The 19,079-nt window shown below is 35.4% G+C and overlaps 1 protein-coding gene across 2 annotated transcripts in view; it reads left to right on the top strand.

The window, feature by feature from the left end:
- DNAH5 (dynein axonemal heavy chain 5) overlaps nt 1-19,079 on the top strand; it is a 140,808-nt gene that overhangs the window by 55,871 nt on the left and 65,858 nt on the right. For both annotated transcript variants that reach the window (XM_063400146.1, XM_063400135.1), the window contains exons 23-39: nt 1,245-1,446; nt 2,324-2,559; nt 3,753-3,971; nt 4,706-4,768; nt 5,681-5,919; nt 6,705-6,945; nt 7,416-7,615; nt 8,447-8,600; nt 9,260-9,423; nt 10,085-10,241; nt 11,295-11,507; nt 12,304-12,528; nt 13,775-13,947; nt 15,051-15,229; nt 16,833-17,020; nt 17,598-17,792; nt 18,463-18,597. In XM_063400146.1, coding sequence (XP_063256216.1) covers nt 1,245-1,446; nt 2,324-2,559; nt 3,753-3,971; nt 4,706-4,768; nt 5,681-5,919; nt 6,705-6,945; nt 7,416-7,615; nt 8,447-8,600; nt 9,260-9,423; nt 10,085-10,241; nt 11,295-11,507; nt 12,304-12,528; nt 13,775-13,947; nt 15,051-15,229; nt 16,833-17,020; nt 17,598-17,792; nt 18,463-18,597 — 3,183 coding nt within the window. The remainder of the gene's footprint in view (nt 1-1,244; nt 1,447-2,323; nt 2,560-3,752; nt 3,972-4,705; nt 4,769-5,680; nt 5,920-6,704; nt 6,946-7,415; nt 7,616-8,446; nt 8,601-9,259; nt 9,424-10,084; nt 10,242-11,294; nt 11,508-12,303; nt 12,529-13,774; nt 13,948-15,050; nt 15,230-16,832; nt 17,021-17,597; nt 17,793-18,462; nt 18,598-19,079) is intronic.

The following is a 19,079-nucleotide window of genomic DNA, read 5'->3' as shown; positions in this document are numbered from 1 at the left end:
TGGGATTAAATGTAACAATGAAAAAATTTAAGATAGTGGATAGAAAACATGTGGCTGAAAATTTGCAAATATACTTTAAAAGTATAACATGAATTAAGTGTACTCTGTTCCAAGATTTGAGGGTTTGAATATTGCATAAATTAAAACATCATTAAAAAACTCTAGGTGTAGTTGTGTTGTATGTAGCTAATGAAGCCAGCATGATTTCTGCCACATTATGAAGAGGTTATGAAGGTTTTTAGAAGAAATCTGGCTGTCAGATTGGCATTTGTGAAGAGTTGCATAGGATTTGCTAGCGTAGGTTAGGTTTTATCTTAAAGGATATGCATAAGTTCTTTGCCTTGTTCTTATTCTATGCACTCTTTAGTAAACTGTATTTCTTTAGGAAGCTCTGCATCAGTTTCTTCTGGGGCTGGTCCAATCTTTTAAGAGTCTTGCCATGTGAAACTCTTTGACTCAAAGTCTTGCAGCTCCAGTGGTACTAAAGCATAACTACCAGGCTGGTGCTGAGGAGTTGATAGTGGTGGATAGTTATCATGGTATTTTGTTTTTTTGGTATTTTGTAATATTGCAAACTTTTATCATTTAGCCAGCTTTAAATGCCTGCTATATTTATTGTAAATCATGATGTGGATTCTCTCTCATAGCAGTCATCTCATTTACTTGTTTAATTATATGCAGTGATGATTTAACTTTAACTTTCTCACATTTTTCTGAACTTCTGAGAACCAAAAAGAAAGGTGTGTTCTCTTGCACGCTTGTTAAGTGATATTCAAATCAAAAAGACCTCAATTGAGCATTGAAATTAATGATAAAAAAAATTTGTCTCATAGCTTCATTATTTCAGAATGAATTTTTCTTGTTATGTTGGGCTCTGGAGCTCAGGCTTTAGTTTCTAGCCCAAGACATGGCAGGGAAGGACAAGTGTACTGTGTTCTAGTTTTGAACTTTACTTCCCACTGATTCTAATGATTTTATTGACTGAAGATTTACTTAATTGGCAAATGTTTAAACTAATCTGACAAATTGGATGTGATTAACATGGAGTTTTTGGCACGATGTGTGATCAGTAATGGAACTTGGTTTAGCATAAATTTACCAGCAACCCTTTGTTTAGTGAGGTGATTCAACCTGCACCACTATAGAGTTTGTAGTGTACTCTAATGAGCAGCTGCTAAGAAATTACATACATGCTATAAAAGTGATGCTGAAAATCTTTCTTTGAACTTGTAAATGTCTTTCAGGAAGTTCTTACAGCTTTGGAAAGTTTTAGTTGTTACCACCAAATATGGCAGAGGGACAAGGAGGAAACCATTGATAAATTAATGGTGGGAAACCCATTACTCTCTGAATTTGAATCTGAAATTCTGCATTTCCAAGACCTGGACCTGAAAATCAATTCTGAGCCTGAATACATCTGCGTGGGAGCTATTGCACTGTACACTGGTAGAGTTCAGCTTCTCCCAGAGACATGTGCTTTCTGACACCAGTAGGAAGGAGAGATGTGACAGTTTTGGATGGGTGAACTGGATTAAAATGGAAAGGAGAAAGGGAGAGAGAAGGGCTGTTTGCTGTTTTGGCTATAAATGCATGCAAACAAAACACTAACACAGGAATATCTGTGGGGCTCAGCTGGGGTTTATTAGCTCACGTGGATACTTCTGCGCACTTATGGGGTGGATGGTAGATGTTTCCCATCCTTCTGTCACTGATTCCAGAGGTACATATTTCACAGGAGAAAGATGATAAGTTTTTGTTGCTTTTCTCCTTGCCTGGCTGCATTCAGTGAGACAGCTGAACCCCCTTCTATCTAACAATTCCACCAATGCTATCATCAAACTTTGTTTCCTCAGCTTTCATAATTAGACTCCTAATTTCCTCTCCACATTATTTTTTAAAGATTAATTTTTGAAAAGATTTTAGATTTAGATGAGAATATTAACCAATTCATTAGTGATAAATAGGACAGAAGTTTGTATAATGATAAGTGAAAAAAATGACAGTCTCCATCTTTCCAATAGGCATATCCTATAAATATCTATGATATCTAATACCTATTAATTTTTCAAAATTTTTACATGATCTTACCAGTAGAAAAGATGATAAATTCTGAGAAGAATAGGAGGAAAGCTATTGTGAATTGCAAACAATTTTATAAACCAATTCAAGGTGCCCATGTGATTTCATCATCTCTGTGTGTGAAGGGTTAGACTGAAAAACCAGAACTGGCACCAAAGAGAACACATGTAATAAAAAAGATTGAAAGTACATCTTTAAAAATATCTATAATATCTAATATTGATTAATTGTTCAATACTTTTAGCTGATCTGAAGCTAGCACTGAGATCAGAAACCAGAGCCTGGATGACTTTGCTGGGGTGTCATTGCAATAAGAAGTACAGAACACAGATGGAAGCAATTTTGACTTTTATAGAGGAAACTGGCAAGAAGTTAAATCGTAATATCACGGACCTGGATGATATCAGAACAGTCATGTCAGCTTTAAAAGAAATCAGAGAACTACAGATGTCTATTGACTCTCAGATTGGCCCCATTGAGGTAGCTAGTGGGAATGTTGCATGTATGGGTACTGTTTCAAGAGAGCAGTTGTTTTCTGGGTTAAAGCTTAACAGTGAACTTTGAAAATGTATGAATAAATATGTGTTGAATGTTGAGTGACAGGCCTGTTGTGTTCCTGTAAACCTTTTTGTGTGAAATTCTGATTTAGGCAAATGTAAATTTGCTGAGGTGAGAGGTGGTTTAGTGAACAGTGCAGAAATTGAGTGATGCAGGTAAGAGGAAGATGAGAACAGAGGTATTTAATGCAAGAAATCTTTTGATAGTTTGTGGAAGAAGTCTGTGTATGAAAAGGAATGAGATTGCTATTTTTTTTTAGCTAAGCCTGAAGAGGAGTAAAAAGCTAATATCAAGCAGACTATATGAGATTGATTGCTTTTATCATCTATATAGGTTAAAATAAACAAAAACAATGGGCTTCCTAAAATAGGTTAATGTGATAGAATGCATTCCCTGAACATCTGACAAATGCAGACTTAAAAACAGATGGTAACTGTTTCTCTGCATTCTGACCAGAGTATTTATTTAAGAATGCTGTAATATGGCAAAATGCACCATTGATTTTTCAGTAGGATTCTTTTTTTAAGACATATTCATGATTCCTGATTGCCCATAATTTCATTATAAGCTTCCAATACTGCAAGCAGAAGCCTTGAGTCACTAGGCACAAGAAGTGATGCTTCAGGTTTTTGAAAGGGAGATTGGTGTATTTTACACATAGTTTTGTAGTAGGCAGATAGTACATTTCCATTTTTGCAATTTGGCTACAATTTGATCAAACTGGAAAGCACGAATGGAAATAATTTCACTTCATACAAAAATTTTCAAATGAAACTGTTATGCCACAGGTTCATTGCTACCCTACCCTATGCTGATTTATAGAAAGTGAATTTCAGTTGTGTTTTAGTGAAAATTCACTAAGGATTTTCAGTATGTGGACTGAAAATATGTTAGTAGTGCAAGTGGAAATCAATTCTCTGAGAAAAAAATATTCAGGTGTTTCTTCCAGTTTGGTATTGGTTTGCCAGATTTTGATAATGGCTATGCAAGAACAGGATTTCTTTTTCTAGCAAATCATTCTCTATTCTTAAAAATTTAAAGTGTTAGCATACATATATGTTTACAAAGTTAACTGAAGTTACCATTTTATGTATCTTAATCCAAATTTCTGTCAGGAATCCTATGTTATGTTGAACAAATATGGTCTACTTGTTGCCAAGGAAGAGACAGAGAAGGTGGACACGTTGCACTACACTTGGGAAAAACTGCTAATCCGTGCAAATGAAGTGCAGAATGAGCTCGTTGCTTTGCAGCCAAACTTCAGAGGAGAGCTTATTAGTGCTGTGAAGACTTTTACTGAAGACTGTGCACTGTTCTTTTCTGATTATGATCAGGCACGTGTTTCTACTTTATTGTATTAGAGAAATTTTTAAGGAGCAGTGGGATCATGGAAAGGTTTTTGGGTTTGACTACTTAATGGGATGGATCTTTACTGTTAAATAGGTTTGTTCTTGTTAAGTGTTTGAGTGTCAGTGCAGGGCAGGTTTGGTTAATGTTTTATATATGACTGACATAAGTAGTACTGGTAATCAGTTCTTAAAAATTAAGATAATTAATTAACATATTTAAGGTTTTTGAAAAACACCTAGTTACTATGAGCAAATATGAAAGCCGGGATTAATGATAAATTATTTTAGCCAGAAGAGTTTTCTGATGCTGTGTATATGTACAAGTGACTTAAACTCTCACATTCTTTTTCATTAGAATATACATGAATGAAGCTGAACTAATCTTGTATCATCTTTTAAGTAATGCTGACTTTTACTCAAAAAATGAGCTATGATTTCCTAGCTTTTACAGTGTAATGAAAAAATTCTGCATTACAAATACAATTAGTTACCTTCTTTGAATTTTTTTTTAATCCTTTTAAAGAAAGTGTTTGTTCTAGTAGGTTAACTGCCATCTCTTGGTTTGGTTGTTATCTGATCTGGGGAGGGCATCTGGGGGCTGCAAAAGTGTTTGAGGTTAGCATTTAGAAAATGCTCATTAGAAATCAGTTGTGGTTATTCTCACCTTCTAAATTAATGTCTTTTTTTAATTTTTTCTTTTTTTTTTTTTTCCCTTTTAGAATGGGCCAATGGAGATTGGTTTAACACCTCAGGAAGCCAGTGACAGGCTTACTATGTTCCAGGTACTATTAATTCTAAGACATAACTTAATACTTCCTACAAGTGAGCTAACACCTAAAGGTTCTGAGAAGGAATCTCACTAGTTGAATTAACTTTCTTTGATAGATAGGGTTACTGATTTGGCTAAGTCGGTTTTGTCTTAGTTAAAGCTAAATTGGAATTTTTCTATGCATTTGCGAGGAATCATGTTTAAGTCTAAATTTTTTTGGGGAATTAACAGAAAGGCTGCATAGATAATGAGTAATGATTACTAGATACAATATCCTAATGAGAGTCTTCCCACAAGTATGATTATAGGCTATTCTTGTGTTCATTTTTGTGTTCATTTTTTTGGCTGAAGTCTGTCTTTGTATCATTATTAATATCTATTCCTGCAATAACAACTTCTAATGCTGTTCCTTTTACCATACTGCTATTCATTTGACTTCCTACTATGTTCCCTGAAATATATTGCAATTGACAATTAAATTATGTTTTTCTTTGCAGCTTTAATGGTAGTAATTCTTCCTTCAACAGTCAATAAATGTATGAACAGCATACCTGAAGAGATAGAAATTGCTGTATCCGCCTTTTTTTTTTTGCTTTGTGTGTCATGCTTCAACCCTTTCAAGGGCAATCTTAGCATTTATTGTTCTGTCACTGTGCCACATGAAGTAAATGACTCTCCTGTCAGCTTCTAAAGATGTGCCTCTAAGCTAGCTAAAAGTTACTTTTCTCAAGAAAATTGTTGACAAAACTGTTGACAATGTAAGCTGTTACTATCTCTCTATCTTGTTCTATTAGTTCCTAGATTTTAGTCTAATTCAGCTCTAATCATCACTTCAGATATTGAATATTTAGTTATTTGTATTAAATCTTTATTTATTTATTATTATTTAGTTATTTTATTTAACTTTTTTCATTTTCTTTTTTAGAATCGATGTGATAATCTCTTTCGGAAATATATTACTTGTACAGGTGGAGAAGATCTTTTTGGTTTGCCAGTTACTCAGTGCCCTCAACTGCTTGAAATAAAGAAGCAACTGAATCTGCTGCAGAAACTCTATAATCTATATAACAGTGTCATTGACACAATCAGTGGCTACTATGATATCCTTTGGTCAGAATTAGACATTGAAAAAATTAACAGTGAACTTGTGGAATTTCAGAACAGGTGAGAAACTGTGACATGTTAAAGTTGCCAAAAGTATTTCTTGAATATAATTGATTAGCATCAATAATCATACGTGAGAATGTATTTATTTATTGACACATGAAAAATGTGAATTTAAATTGAAAAATATATTCATTACCAACATCATAAAACCAAGTAAAATTTGGATTCTAGATGCTGAGCATTATTGTTCCTTAGACAGATTCTTGGCTTTTTTTAATAAGCTTGGAATATATGTTAAAAATGTTGTTTATTTTGTCCATGAAGGAAAAATTCACCTTTTTGTTGTAGTATTATGCTAGAGACAGATTTATGTTAGATGTCACAGGCAAGTTAGTGAATTGCCGAATAGTTTCTCTACAAAATGGGTTATATTGCATGCATAGAAGCTGAACTTTTCATCAAACTGGGAATCAAAAAATGTAAAGAATTAAACCCTGAGGATCAGAGTTTTTCTAGAGCTCAGAGCAGGGCACACCATCAGGCTCACCAAAATGTGAAATTAAGATATAGAACATTTCAACTAGTTTTGAAGATTGCTTGCACAGTTATTAAAATTCTGAAGCTACAGTCCTTAAGGGGAGGCTGTAGGTGCCTACCTAGCTATCAGCCATTGAAATAGACTGGAAACAGATTTTCTTACCTGGAGAAGCACATACAGAAGCTCCAAGTGATAGGTAACCTGACTTTGGAAGGAATGTGTTCTGCTGTTAAAGCCATATATTGTGGCTTTAAAGAAAGAGTATTTGAAACATTTGGGAAAAGCTGGCTTTATCTCAATGTAGGTGCCGTAAGCTCCCTCGTGCTGTAAAGGAATGGCAGCCTTTTCTTGACCTAAAGAAGATCATAGAGGACTTCAGTGAATGTTGCCCATTGCTTGAGCACATGTCAAGTAAGGCAATGATGCCTCGGCACTGGAAGCAGATTACGGATCTTACTGAACACAGATTTGACGTGGAGAGTGAAACATTCAAACTGAGGAATATAATGGAAGTTCCGCTATTAAGATACAAAGACGAGATAGAGGTATTATGAGGAAAGAAATATGGATACATGAAACCAGCAATCTGCTTGTATAGTACAGGAGCAACAGTAGCAAGAGGGAAATCAAAATATTTCTGTAGAAGGAATAAAGAAATGGACTATGACTTCAGGTTTTTGTATAAAATAATGACACAAATACATTGTGTCATTAAGCTTTTTTTTAAAATCATGCCATTTGGCCCAGGAGTTAATTTGTGAGGGTACCTTGCTTTGTGACATTAAACATATGAAAAGTAATCACTCTGTTATTATTTTATTTCCCCCAGAGCTGATTAAATTGTGATGTGGTATACAGATTGTTAGCTATGATTTTTGTATATCTGTAGACCTTTCCACTAAACAGTTGCTCATGAGGCTAATGTTACCCAATGTTAAAGGAAATAAGAGCTAGCTTTGTATATCAGGGGCTTGAAGGATTCATAGCTTGTTTTGACTTCCTGTTTATTTAAAAGGTTATCTGCATAAGTGCTGTGAAGGAGAGAGACATTGAGCAGAAGTTAAAACAAGTGATAGCTGAATGGGATAACAAGATGTTTATCTTCGCAAACTTTAAAACTCGTGGGGAACTTCTTTTAAGAGGTGACAGCACGTCAGAAACAATTGCTACCCTGGAGGACAGCTTGATGATTCTTGGTTCTCTTATGAGTAACAGGTAAAAGGAAAGGGAGGGAGGTAATGGGAGGAGAGAGAAAAATATTAGCAGAAGGCTTTGTTTTAGTGAACAAATCTTTCACAGAAAGGAGGGTAAATAAACATCTAGATAAAACCTAAGAGCTTGCTTGTCCTTGAACTGTTCATGGGCTAGTTCTTATTGTATCTAGTGTATCTCCCCAATAAGATCTTTTGAAAACATGGAGCTGCAGCTCAGATTTCCTGAATAAACAACTGGAAAGTTTTCACTGATGCAAGAAAGTGGGGACATAAGAAAGAACACTGCCTCCCTATGGCAGGCATACTATAGGCATTACAGGCACTGCTATTCTGCCCCTGTGGTAGGTCATTGCCTCATGCTGAAGGTGCTGAAAATCCCAGTTAAAGTCAGCTTCAGTTTGTCTGGTTTCACATGCCAAAACACACAGATAAAATAAGGGACACAGAACATGAGCATCAGGCAGATGCTCTAAAACAGGAGTTTAGGAGAGTTGAGGAACTCTGTGAGTTTACAGCTTTCAAGATATTGAGTAGTCCCTTTACCTTAGAGTGAAACTGAAACCTTGCTCCCATCCTACTTCTGTTGGATCAGAGCCATGTTATGCACCTTGTGTATGCAGCAGCAAGTTGGAGCTGATTTGATCTAGAGCTCCCAACTAGCTGAATTAAGTTTTTATACTTTCACTTGAAAAATTTTAAGCATAAGAACTAGTGCTCATCCTGTGACTTATATGTTGCTTTTCAAGAGTCTTGTTTTCTTTTTGAAATAAAGAAATGCCTCTCTTTTTCTTTTTTTTTTCTTTTTTTTTCCTTTCTTTTTTTTTAAATGTAGATACAATACACCATTCAAAACACAGATTCAGAAATGGGTGCACTATCTTTCCAACACAACGGATATAATTGAGAACTGGCTGACTGTGCAGAATTTGTGGATTTATTTAGAAGCTGTTTTTATTGGTGGAGATATTGCAAGGCAGCTCCCAAAGGTTTCTAGACATGCCTTTTTTTCAGTTTGCTTTTCTACATTTTAAGAATAAAACTTAAGTGTGATGTCATAATTGATGCAGTAATGTAAACCTGATTTCTTTTAATATTTAACAAAACTGGTCTTGCTAGGAAATTAGGTAAGCAGTGTCAATGGAGGGCATGGTGTGAGAAAGAAAAATAAAATTGTGTGATCTGTTTGGTCTTTTGATTTCTAGATTGTAAAGCTGTTAACTAATATGTATTTAAACATTTTGCCTAGTAGTAGGTTTGTCTAGTAGTACGTACAACTAGCACACTAGTACCTAGTAATCCTTATCTTAAGCTTTCCTGCACGGTTTTCAAATTAAAAATGAACTTTAGCTTTAGAAAAAAATCTTCACATTTGAAGCTTCAATTCAAGTATAATGAATTTTCTTTTACTCTAGAAATGTAAGAGAAAGTACATAGCAGGCTTGACAGCCAAGTGTAAAATAAGCTCTATTGTGTAAGCAGAAAGAACTGTGTCTAAGCTGAAAAATTTCTAGAAGACATATGATCACTAGTGAGAAGATTGCTGTTGAGATTACTGGATGCTGTTTCTGGAAGCAGGTCCCTTTTCCCTCTTCTCTCTTCCTTCCTCCATTTCTTCCATTCCACATTCGCTGTCATGTTTCAACAGGAAGCAAAGCGTTTCTCTAACATTGATAAATCCTGGGTAAGGATCATGACCCGGGCTCATGAAACACCCAATGTTGTTCAGTGCTGTGTTGGAGATGAAATCATGGGACAGTTATTGCCACGTTTACTGGAACAGCTTGAAATCTGTCAGAAATCACTCACAGGGTAAGATTACTATAAGACCACATTCTTGGCCAGGTGGTTGTGCGTTGTGTAACTAGGGAAAGAGCAATTGCTCAAGTACTGTCCCATGAACTTTGAAAAGATCATGTTCTTATTCTACTATGAATTCAGTTGAACTGAGCAAACAAGGTAGCAGGATAATACAAAACCTCCAAAGGAATTTCTACCAATTCATGGATAAGTATTTGATTTGTGGGTAAGGTGTCACTCACTGTCTATCTCTGTTGAAACCAAAGCTGGCTTCAGCTGAGTTTCAATCCAAAAGGCTGTCTAGATTTGCGTGTCCCATTCACACTTTTCACAGATCTGGCAGACATTCAGCTTGAGAGATGTAAATAGCAAGTAAAAGAGTTAATGTAAAAATATTTTATTTCAGTTTAGTTTCTTTTCTTTTTACTGCTGTTTAGATTATAGCAAATAATAAAAATTTTCCAGGAAATGGTTTCTGATACCAAGAGAGTAGCTTTAAAGCAGATGCTTAACATGAATGTATGATGGATAAAAATTGTCACTGCTACAGCTAAAAATGGTATAATAAATTGTGAGAAATACCACTTTTAAAGAGGAAGGAATGTATCAATTAACCCAAATCACTCACCATCTACACCCTCCTGGTTTCTCTACTAATTTTTAAAAAATGCAGGTACCTGGAGAAAAAGCGCCTACTATTTCCACGATTCTTCTTTGTGTCAGATCCTGCTCTCTTAGAAATTCTTGGCCAGGCATCCAACTCTCACAATATACAGTCACATCTGCTGAACGTGTTTGACAACATTAAAACTGTCAGGTTCCATGAAAAGGTATGTACTGCTCACACCTCAGTGTTACATTCCTTCACAATGACAATGTGTTATACTTGCTAAATTAGAGAGCTACTTGGTTGCATAAGGCATTCTACTGTTTTACCTTATTCACCAACTGTTGATGCTGAATACACTTTCTTCATTTAAGACTTGTTTCATATCCTCATTTATGACATTGTAAAACTTCATGTAGAATAGCAAAGCAAAAATTTGCACCAGTGCTTAAATTTCAGGAAAATCTACCCACGTACTGAACTTTTTTCTGTGGCTCCCTCTCAAATAAGCTTTTCAGCCTCTATGAGCTTATTTGTATCTTTAAATTGCCTGTATTTGTATATTTCCATTCATTTTTTGATTGTAAGAAAAGTGTATCTACTGTTTCTTCTGTTCCTGAGCTGTCCTTACTATGCCTTCAGACAAAGTGTTTGAAGTACACTTTTCTTATACCTTTTAGAAGAACAGATGACAACATTTTTTTCTTATGTGTGCATTTTCTTAGAAACTAATTACCTCCCCATGCTTTTGAAATTCCTTTGATTGTCCACATTCCTTAACTTTTATGTTTGCATTATTTTTTGATTCTGAGGCTGTAAATTTTGTTAGGCTGTTAACCCACCAGTAATTGGGGAGGGTTCCCTTTATTGTGACAGGAAAGTGGATCTTGTCACAGAATCATGGAATGGGTCAGGTTGGAAGGGACCACAGTGGGTCATCCCCACTCCCCAACTCCCTGCTCAAGCAGGGTCACCCTAGAGCACGTGGCACAGGATTGCCATTGAAACATTAGTGAGATTTAATATATTGTCAATATATTGTCAATTGTCAAATTGTCAATATATTAGGGTTTGTCTCCTTTTTCATGACATTGTTTTGTTTAAAGCCTTTCTGCATAGCAAAGTAATGATTTAACAGTTTTTATGTTTCATTAAACAAGTGGATATAATTTATTAGTTACTTAAATCAGTGTAATGGAGTGATTGCAGAAAAATACGAATTATTGTAAAAATAAATGACATCTCTATAAACACGAGATATTTTTGCTTTTATTAGATATATGATCGTATATTGTCAATTAGCTCACGAGAGGGTGAGACTGTAGAGCTGACTAGACCTGTAATGGCTGAAGGCAATGTGGAAGTTTGGCTCAGCTCTCTGTTGAAGGAATCCCAGCTATCACTGCATCAAATTATTCGCCAGGCAGCTATGGATATCCAGGAAACAAGTTTCCAGATTACTGAATTTCTTTCTACTTATCCAGCCCAGGTAATATAATTTTTAAATGAATGAAGAATTATTCACAGATATGTATCAAGCTTTTTTTCTTGTCTTTGCATTCAAAGTTGCAGCCAGTGTTAAATAGAAAACTAGCTTTAATTTTATTTGAATCATCTCAGTCTTTTAAGTTTCAGCTTCACATAGCTGAAACCAAAAGAAGGTAACTTACCCTAAAGTAAATTTAGGGTAAGTTTAAAAAGGTATGCTGAATGCAATAAATTAATGTAATGAAGTTAACACTATTTCTTTATAAGCCTAATAATTAACTATTGGACGGAAAGTAGTAAAATTGTGTATTTGTTCATATATTCAGTATAATGTATGTATTGCTAAAGATTTGAAACAGAGGGTAGTGTTGAGGGAAAATTATTTTTTTAGTAGAAGCTTCATTTGTGATCAAGAATGTTATTGGAGATGTAATAAAGAATTTGTAAATTACTAGAAAAATATTTCAAATTGAAGTAGTAATTATTCACTGGTTAGTTATTACTTATATAAAGTATATTTGTTACGTATAGTATTTTTTATATATACTGTAAATCATACTGAGCAGTTGTATAAGCAATGCACTGCAGGCAGTATCTACAAGACTGAAGTACAGGCTTAACTGTGCATTTATGAGTGCAGTTGGGACACACGAAACATGACCTCTGTATAAATGCATGGAAAGTAATTGTATACATATTGTAGGAGAACCTTTTGTTTAGTTTTTTCTGTGTCTGTGAATGTAGATTTTAGGTGAAAGAGAAAAGGTTATGAAGCATATACTTCCATGTTTCCTAAGGTCGGGTTATTGGGGATCCAAATGATTTGGACAAGAGACTCAGAAGAAGCTTTGACTCTTGCCAAGCAGGATAAAAAGGTTATGCGCAAGACAAACCAGTTTTTCCTGGATCTTCTGAACATGCTGATAGATATAACAACGAAAGACCTCAGTCCAGTTGAGCGAGTTAAATACGAGACATTAATCACTATCCATGTACATCAGAGGGACATTTTTGATGGCCTTGTAAGTCTTAAAAAAATTAACAATTAATTATGAGAGGTTTTCCACATAAAACAATGTGAAATGATATGAAAATATAATACCTATGAACTCCTGCCTCATAAGGAAAACATGACTGTAATGATTTTGTGTCCTGGAATATTATAAAAATGCTTATGTTGTTTCAACCATGCCTTAGTTTCCTTTTAAGTAATTCAGTGGGTTTTCCTCTCCCCAGCAGTAGCAGAATTTTGTAACATTCCATGTTGGTTCACTAAGTTATACGCCTCTTTTGCGTGATCAGTTAGGGACTTCCTTTTCCTCGCATATTTTGTTGCAAGTCATTGTCCTTTTTCTGGATTGCATTATGGATTTCTAACAAGTAAATAAAATAAATATAGTTATAGTACAGGAAAAAGTTTGAAGCCAATTGAAGCTGATATCCTCTCTGTTCTAGTTGCAATAGCATGCCTAATTATTACTTAGGGATTTCTTTATACACTTTATACCTTCTCATGCTGACACAGGATGCTAAAATAAGGCAAATTAAAGCATTTAGCTTAATCAAACTTAAAGCTGGCATATTCTTTTACCTCTAGGAGGTCCTGGACCTCATACTGAAATTAGGCTGTCCAAGAAAAGAATTACTGAGTTTTGGCCCATTATTTATCTTCTCATTGTAGAGTCATTTGTTTCTAGTTATAGTCATTTTATGTGAAATGTAGTTTTTAGATACAAACTGAATGACATTTTTTAAAATCCCATTTGAATATTCAATAGAGTAACTGTGACTTATTTTCAGCTCTGTTGAATTCCTTAGATTGTATCAGCACCATGACACTGCTTTGAAATATCTTTTTTTCCCAATACACATGTGGTTACATACAATCCTTATAGCAGTTTGTAAAATCAAATCTCTCATTATGTACTTCCAACTCATAAAGGGGTAGAGAGGACTAAAAGGAATGGCAATTTTAAGGCAAAACTGCAATGACACTTGTTTGAGGCTTATGGACTGTTCATTTGTATTTAGAATTTTGTCACTAAACCCTGAAGTTCCTCTGCCTAAGTATGCAATTGAGCAATAATACATTAGCGATTTTTGTGGTAAAAATCCAGATGCGTTCGGCACTATTTTTTGTTACTAGCTTTACACCTTTCATTATGTTTTCAGGGCTGCATTTGCATCTACTACTCAGATACCATAATATAAATGTGAAAGTAAATGTTAACTATTAATGCCACAGTTTTGTCTTCCCTCTCTTCTTAGTGCTGTATGCATATCAAGAGCCCTACGGACTTTGAGTGGCTGAAGCAATGTAGATTTTATTTTAAGGAGGACTCTGATAAAATGGTGATTAAGATCACTGATGTGAGCTTCACATACCAGAACGAATTCTTGGGCTGCACTGACAGGCTTGTCATAACACCTCTTACAGACAGGTGAAAAAGACTAATTTTATTCCTTTATTCTTTGCTGCCAAAGCTCAGCTTTCACAAGAGCAATTTAGTAATTTTTGTTGGATGAAACACTGATCTCTGCAGAGTTTATTCTTCATAGTCTTGTCAAAGTCAATAATTTCATATGGACTGCTTCAATATTTTTGTTTCTGTGCCCTATAATGTCGATAATTTCCAACTTATTTTCTGCCACACACTTGCATTGGTCCCCACATACATGATTATCTGACCTTCATACTTATGTATGTGAAGCCAACATACCTGAGTATCTGATATATCCAACAGATAAAATATGTAGAGATACAGGACAAAAGTAGGTGTTTACAGGTAAGGTAGTGAAAAGAGCTAAGGAAGAACAAACAGGGAAACCAGTTTTTATTCAGCTGCAGTAGTATGGAGATCTTTGATCTAAAAGGATGTTGAAAGAATTGCAACCCTATTAATAGAGAGATCTACCTGTCTAACTCAAATAGCACAAAGAATACTTTATAACCTATCATTGGCAAAATAAGGACATAGTTTGCTTTTTTCTTTTTCTTTTTTCTTTTTTTTTCTTTTTTTCTTTTTTTCTTTTGATTATTCCATACAAAAAATTCTAGAGCTGGTCTTGGTATATAATTATTAGCTGGTGTTTTGCTGCATTATGCATAGATGTTAAATTTAGGAAAATGGGATGCACTGTGTGATCAAATTTTAAAGATGAATGAGAAAGGAAAGGTTAGATGTCTTTCATTATTGTCCTCCAGTATAATGTATTTCACAATTACTCCAGATAAAATAACTCAGTATCTAAGCTATTCAAACTAAGATTAGGCAGCATCTCTGTATCTGCTTTCTTCCCTTCTTGTGATCTTTCAGATTGCTTATAATTGAGGATTATCTGTTCTCTCACTTTATGTCTGATAAAATGAGCCTTAATATTCCCTGCATCAGAGACTGAGTGAAGGGGTTTTGTTCTTACTGATCCAAATTGTAATTAGAGGAATACAATTTCATCGCTTCCTTTTTCTCCTTAAATCAGACCTTTTGTAAGTTCTTCTGGCACTGGAAATCCTGATGCAGCCTGATTGATTGTTGTTTTTTAGATGTTACATCACTTTGGCTCAAGCTTTGGGCATGAACATGGGTGGAGCACCTGTGGGACCTGCAGGAACTGGGAAAACTGAAACTGTGAAAGATATGGGACGGTGCCTTGGAAAATACGTAGTGGTCTTCAACTGTTCAGACCAGATGGATTTCCGAGGACTTGGGAGGATCTTCAAAGGTAAGATGTGGACTTAAAGGTAAGCTGTTGGCCAAACAGTCAATTGTTTTCTGGGGTGCAAAAAGCATAGTATAATTAACTGGGCAGAGAAAGTGATTGTTCCACTGTACTCAGCTTTGGAGTGGCCTCATCTCAAGTACTTTTTGCAGTTCTGGAGTCAACAATACAACAGCATAAAAAATACTGGGATGTATCCAGATGACAGCAAAAAAGATGGTGAAAGAGCAAGAGGACGTGACTTAAGAGGAACATCTGAATATGCTAGTTTTTGGCTTTGAGAGAGAGACACTGAGGGGTACCCTTATTGCTGTTTATAACTTCCTCATGAGGAGGAGTGGAGATGGAGCTGCTGATCTCTCTGGTATCTAATAACAGGACGTGGGAGAATGACTTGAAGCTGCATTGGGTGAAATTCAAGTTAGGTGTTCACTGAGAGTGTGGTCAAGCCCTGGAACAAACTCTCCAAGGAGGTCATTGGGGTCTCAAGCCTGTTAGTGTCCAAATAGTGCTTAGACGACTATCTTATATATATGGTTTAACTTTTAGATACAACTTTGTGGAGTCAGGACTTCTACTTATTGATCCCCATGAGTCCTTTATAAGTCCTTTATAAGTCAGTCCTTCATATTCTGAGATTATAAGATTTTATAAACTATGTGAAAGTTTCAAATGATAAGAGGATATCTCTGTGAAACAAGGTTCACATATAACCGGCAGACGGTTTCAACGTTTTGATAAGTGCAAATAATTATCATCTTGTTGTGAGTATAAAATACAGTTGCAACACTGTCTTCAAGAAATAGAAATGTCTGAAAACAGAACACATTTTATGAAAGGATGCATAAAGTCATTTAAAATGACTTAAAGTCACAAGAAGATCTGCAGTTATGAAGAGAAAATGCTGTGAAATTTATTGCTGAACTGGTGGGACATGCTGAATTTTGATTTCAGTATTTTGTCTCATTCAAATATTGAAGTTTTGGTCAGTCAGTAGAAGGAAATGCATGGATAGTGCTATGTATGTTAAAAGCAATTGGCAGAGCTCACTAAAATTAAGTGCATATGTTTTTAGGCATCTGAAATTGATACCTGTCAGTCAGATGTTAAATTAGAGATCAAATGGAGGTTCTTGATTATTGTATTTTTGCTATATCTATGATTTTGTTTTGTTTTCCCCCAAAGATCTAAGGAAAAATGCAGTTCTGGTATAGACTGACCTCCAGCTTCTTTACCAGTGACCACAAATGTATTGTTAATTTTAATATGTGCAATATGCTATTGACAACCTGTCACATTTTCATAGAATTACTGCAGGAATTTTTCTTGGAGAGTAAAGAGGGGCAGAAAAACATTCAAGATATAAGAAAAGGAGAAGAAATCAAAAAGATGGTATCCTAGAAAATCTTAAGGACTTTGGGAACTTGTATATTCTTACTTGAAAAGGAATTTAAATTCTTCCCTTTGTTCCTTTCCCAGTTCTAAAAAATAAACACTATTTTTTTCCTCCCTTGGGGCAGAGTAACCTAATTTTTGGCTTGTGAATTTCACCAAAAAATGGTGAAAAACATAATGGTCATATACTTAGTTGCTTTTCTCTTTGAAGGTCTTGCTCAATCTGGCTCCTGGGGTTGCTTTGATGAATTCAATCGTATTGATTTACCAGTGCTATCAGTAGCTGCACAGCAAATAGCAATTGTGCTGACATGTAAGAAGAAACGTAAAAAAAGGTTTATTTTTACTGATGGAGACAATGTAGAAATGAACCCAGAATTTGGCATCTTTCTTACTATGGTAAGTATTCAGTAAGTTTCTAATATACCAGAGATGATTGTACAATAATTGGGTCTGCCTTGGTATGTTGTGTACTTGCTAACTCTTATGTCATTCAGTTCTTAGAACAAACTCTGATAGTTTGAGAACATTGAGCATTGCTGTAAACACAGTTTACAGGCTCTTGTTTCAATGACATCAAGCATGTGCAACTAACAAATGCAGGAAGCACCATAAATACAAGTTATCTCAATTTCAGATTGTTTCTACGTGCCAAATTCTGGCTCCCAAAGTATGCTTTTTGCTACAATTACAGAAAATTGCCATAGAGATATAGGCAGGCGTAGCCAATAAAAATAGGAGCTAGAAGACAAACTCAAATTTGAAATGCTCAGGAGGAACAGTTTTCATATCTCATGGATATAAAAGAGGAAAAAAAATCTGTAGAGATATGGTGATAAGTCTGTTTGGCAATTAATTCTGACATGTGACTTAAAGCCAACAAATTATTTTTACCTACCAAGTTGCCCCGCTCCTTTGCTGATTCTTCTGTTTGTGCAAGGTACACACAACTTCAACACCTGTTTTTTCTCTCCAGAATCCAGGGTATGCTGGACGGCAAGAACTTCCTGAAAACTTGAAGATCAATTTTCGTTCAGTGGCTATGATGGTTCCTGATCGTCAAATCATAATTCGTGTTAAATTGGCTAGTTGTGGTTTCATTGCTAATGTTGTGTTGGCAAGGAAATTCTTTACACTGTACAAGCTGTGTGAAGAACAACTGTCAAAACAGGTCATTATATTCATATGATGCAACCTGATCATTTTAGGGAAAAACTATCTATGCAGTCACAAAATATTCATATGAAGAATAAGGAAAGGTTCAAGTTCACTAAGTAAGCTAAGAGACACTTGTAGTTTAATAACACAGCCCTCTGCTGTCCTGGAAGATTAACTCCTGCTGCAAGTTGTTAGTGCAAGGATGAGGCTTTTATTCAGAACACTGCTTATTATAAAAATTTAGCTTTAATGAATGGTGATGGCTGAGACAAATAAAGGCTTTATTATAGCCTTTGTTGGTCTTACAGAGTGGGTTGAGAGGCATTTGGCTTCTGCTGCCTGTGCTTGTACAGACGTTTCTCAGTTTCCAAGGGCCATGGAGAATTCAAAATAATACTGATAAAGTATTTCTCAATAGTCCTTGGGAACCCTGCCTTGATTCAATGACTTATGACTACATTTTTTTTCCTCTCACAACTTAGATTTTAATAGATGGTAGCAGATTTGGAAGGTGAAGTTGCCAATAGGCACACAGCCAAAGAATAGTTTATGGTTATTTGGAGGCATTTGAAACACATGTACCACTTCTCCTACACATCCATCCGTGTCTTAAATAGTAAATAAGGACTGTTTCATCCCTATTAACCTGGGGAATGTTTTCCCAAACTTCACATATCTTCTAGGTGCATTACGATTTTGGCTTGCGGAATATATTGTCTGTGCTGCGTACTCTGGGAGCAGCAAAAAGAGCAAATCCCACAGATACTGAATCTACCATTGTCATGCGTGTGCTGAGAGATATGAACCTGTCTAAACTGGTAAGTTCTGAGGGCCTGATAAATAATTTAAACTGCACTTCAGAGCTACGTGATCACTAGAAGATTGTATGTGACCTTTACACTGAGGCTGGCTTGGAATGTTTCATTCTTGGAGTGGAAGATTCTGACTGGAGTAGAGAAATTTCTTGTAGTAGCCTGTGTGGGGCTGAGGAGGGAGTGAGCTGTCTGTTGCTTGGCTACCTACACGGGTTGAACTTTGAATTGTTCAGATTTTTTTCCCACATTTTCCCTGCTACATTTAGAAGTAAGTGACAAAATAGATGTCTATGCAGTAACTTCCTTAGAAACTTTGCGCTTAAGTATTTAGTCACTCTTTTGAAAGAATCAGTTATTTATAGTAATGAGTACCATCTCACCTATCTAAATAGCTAACAACCCTCTTCTGTTGCTGTCATACATCTTTTTTTTTTACACCAAATAAAAGAGACAAATAGTTTTCTAAATGTTATTGCTAAAATCTA

The sequence above is a fragment of the Prinia subflava genome, chromosome 1 (assembly GCF_021018805.1).
Source record: "Prinia subflava isolate CZ2003 ecotype Zambia chromosome 1, Cam_Psub_1.2, whole genome shotgun sequence".
Lineage (NCBI taxonomy): Eukaryota > Metazoa > Chordata > Aves > Passeriformes > Cisticolidae > Prinia > Prinia subflava.
The sequence above is the reverse complement of the archived record's forward strand: the minus strand, read 5'-3'. Positions and strand labels throughout refer to the sequence as shown.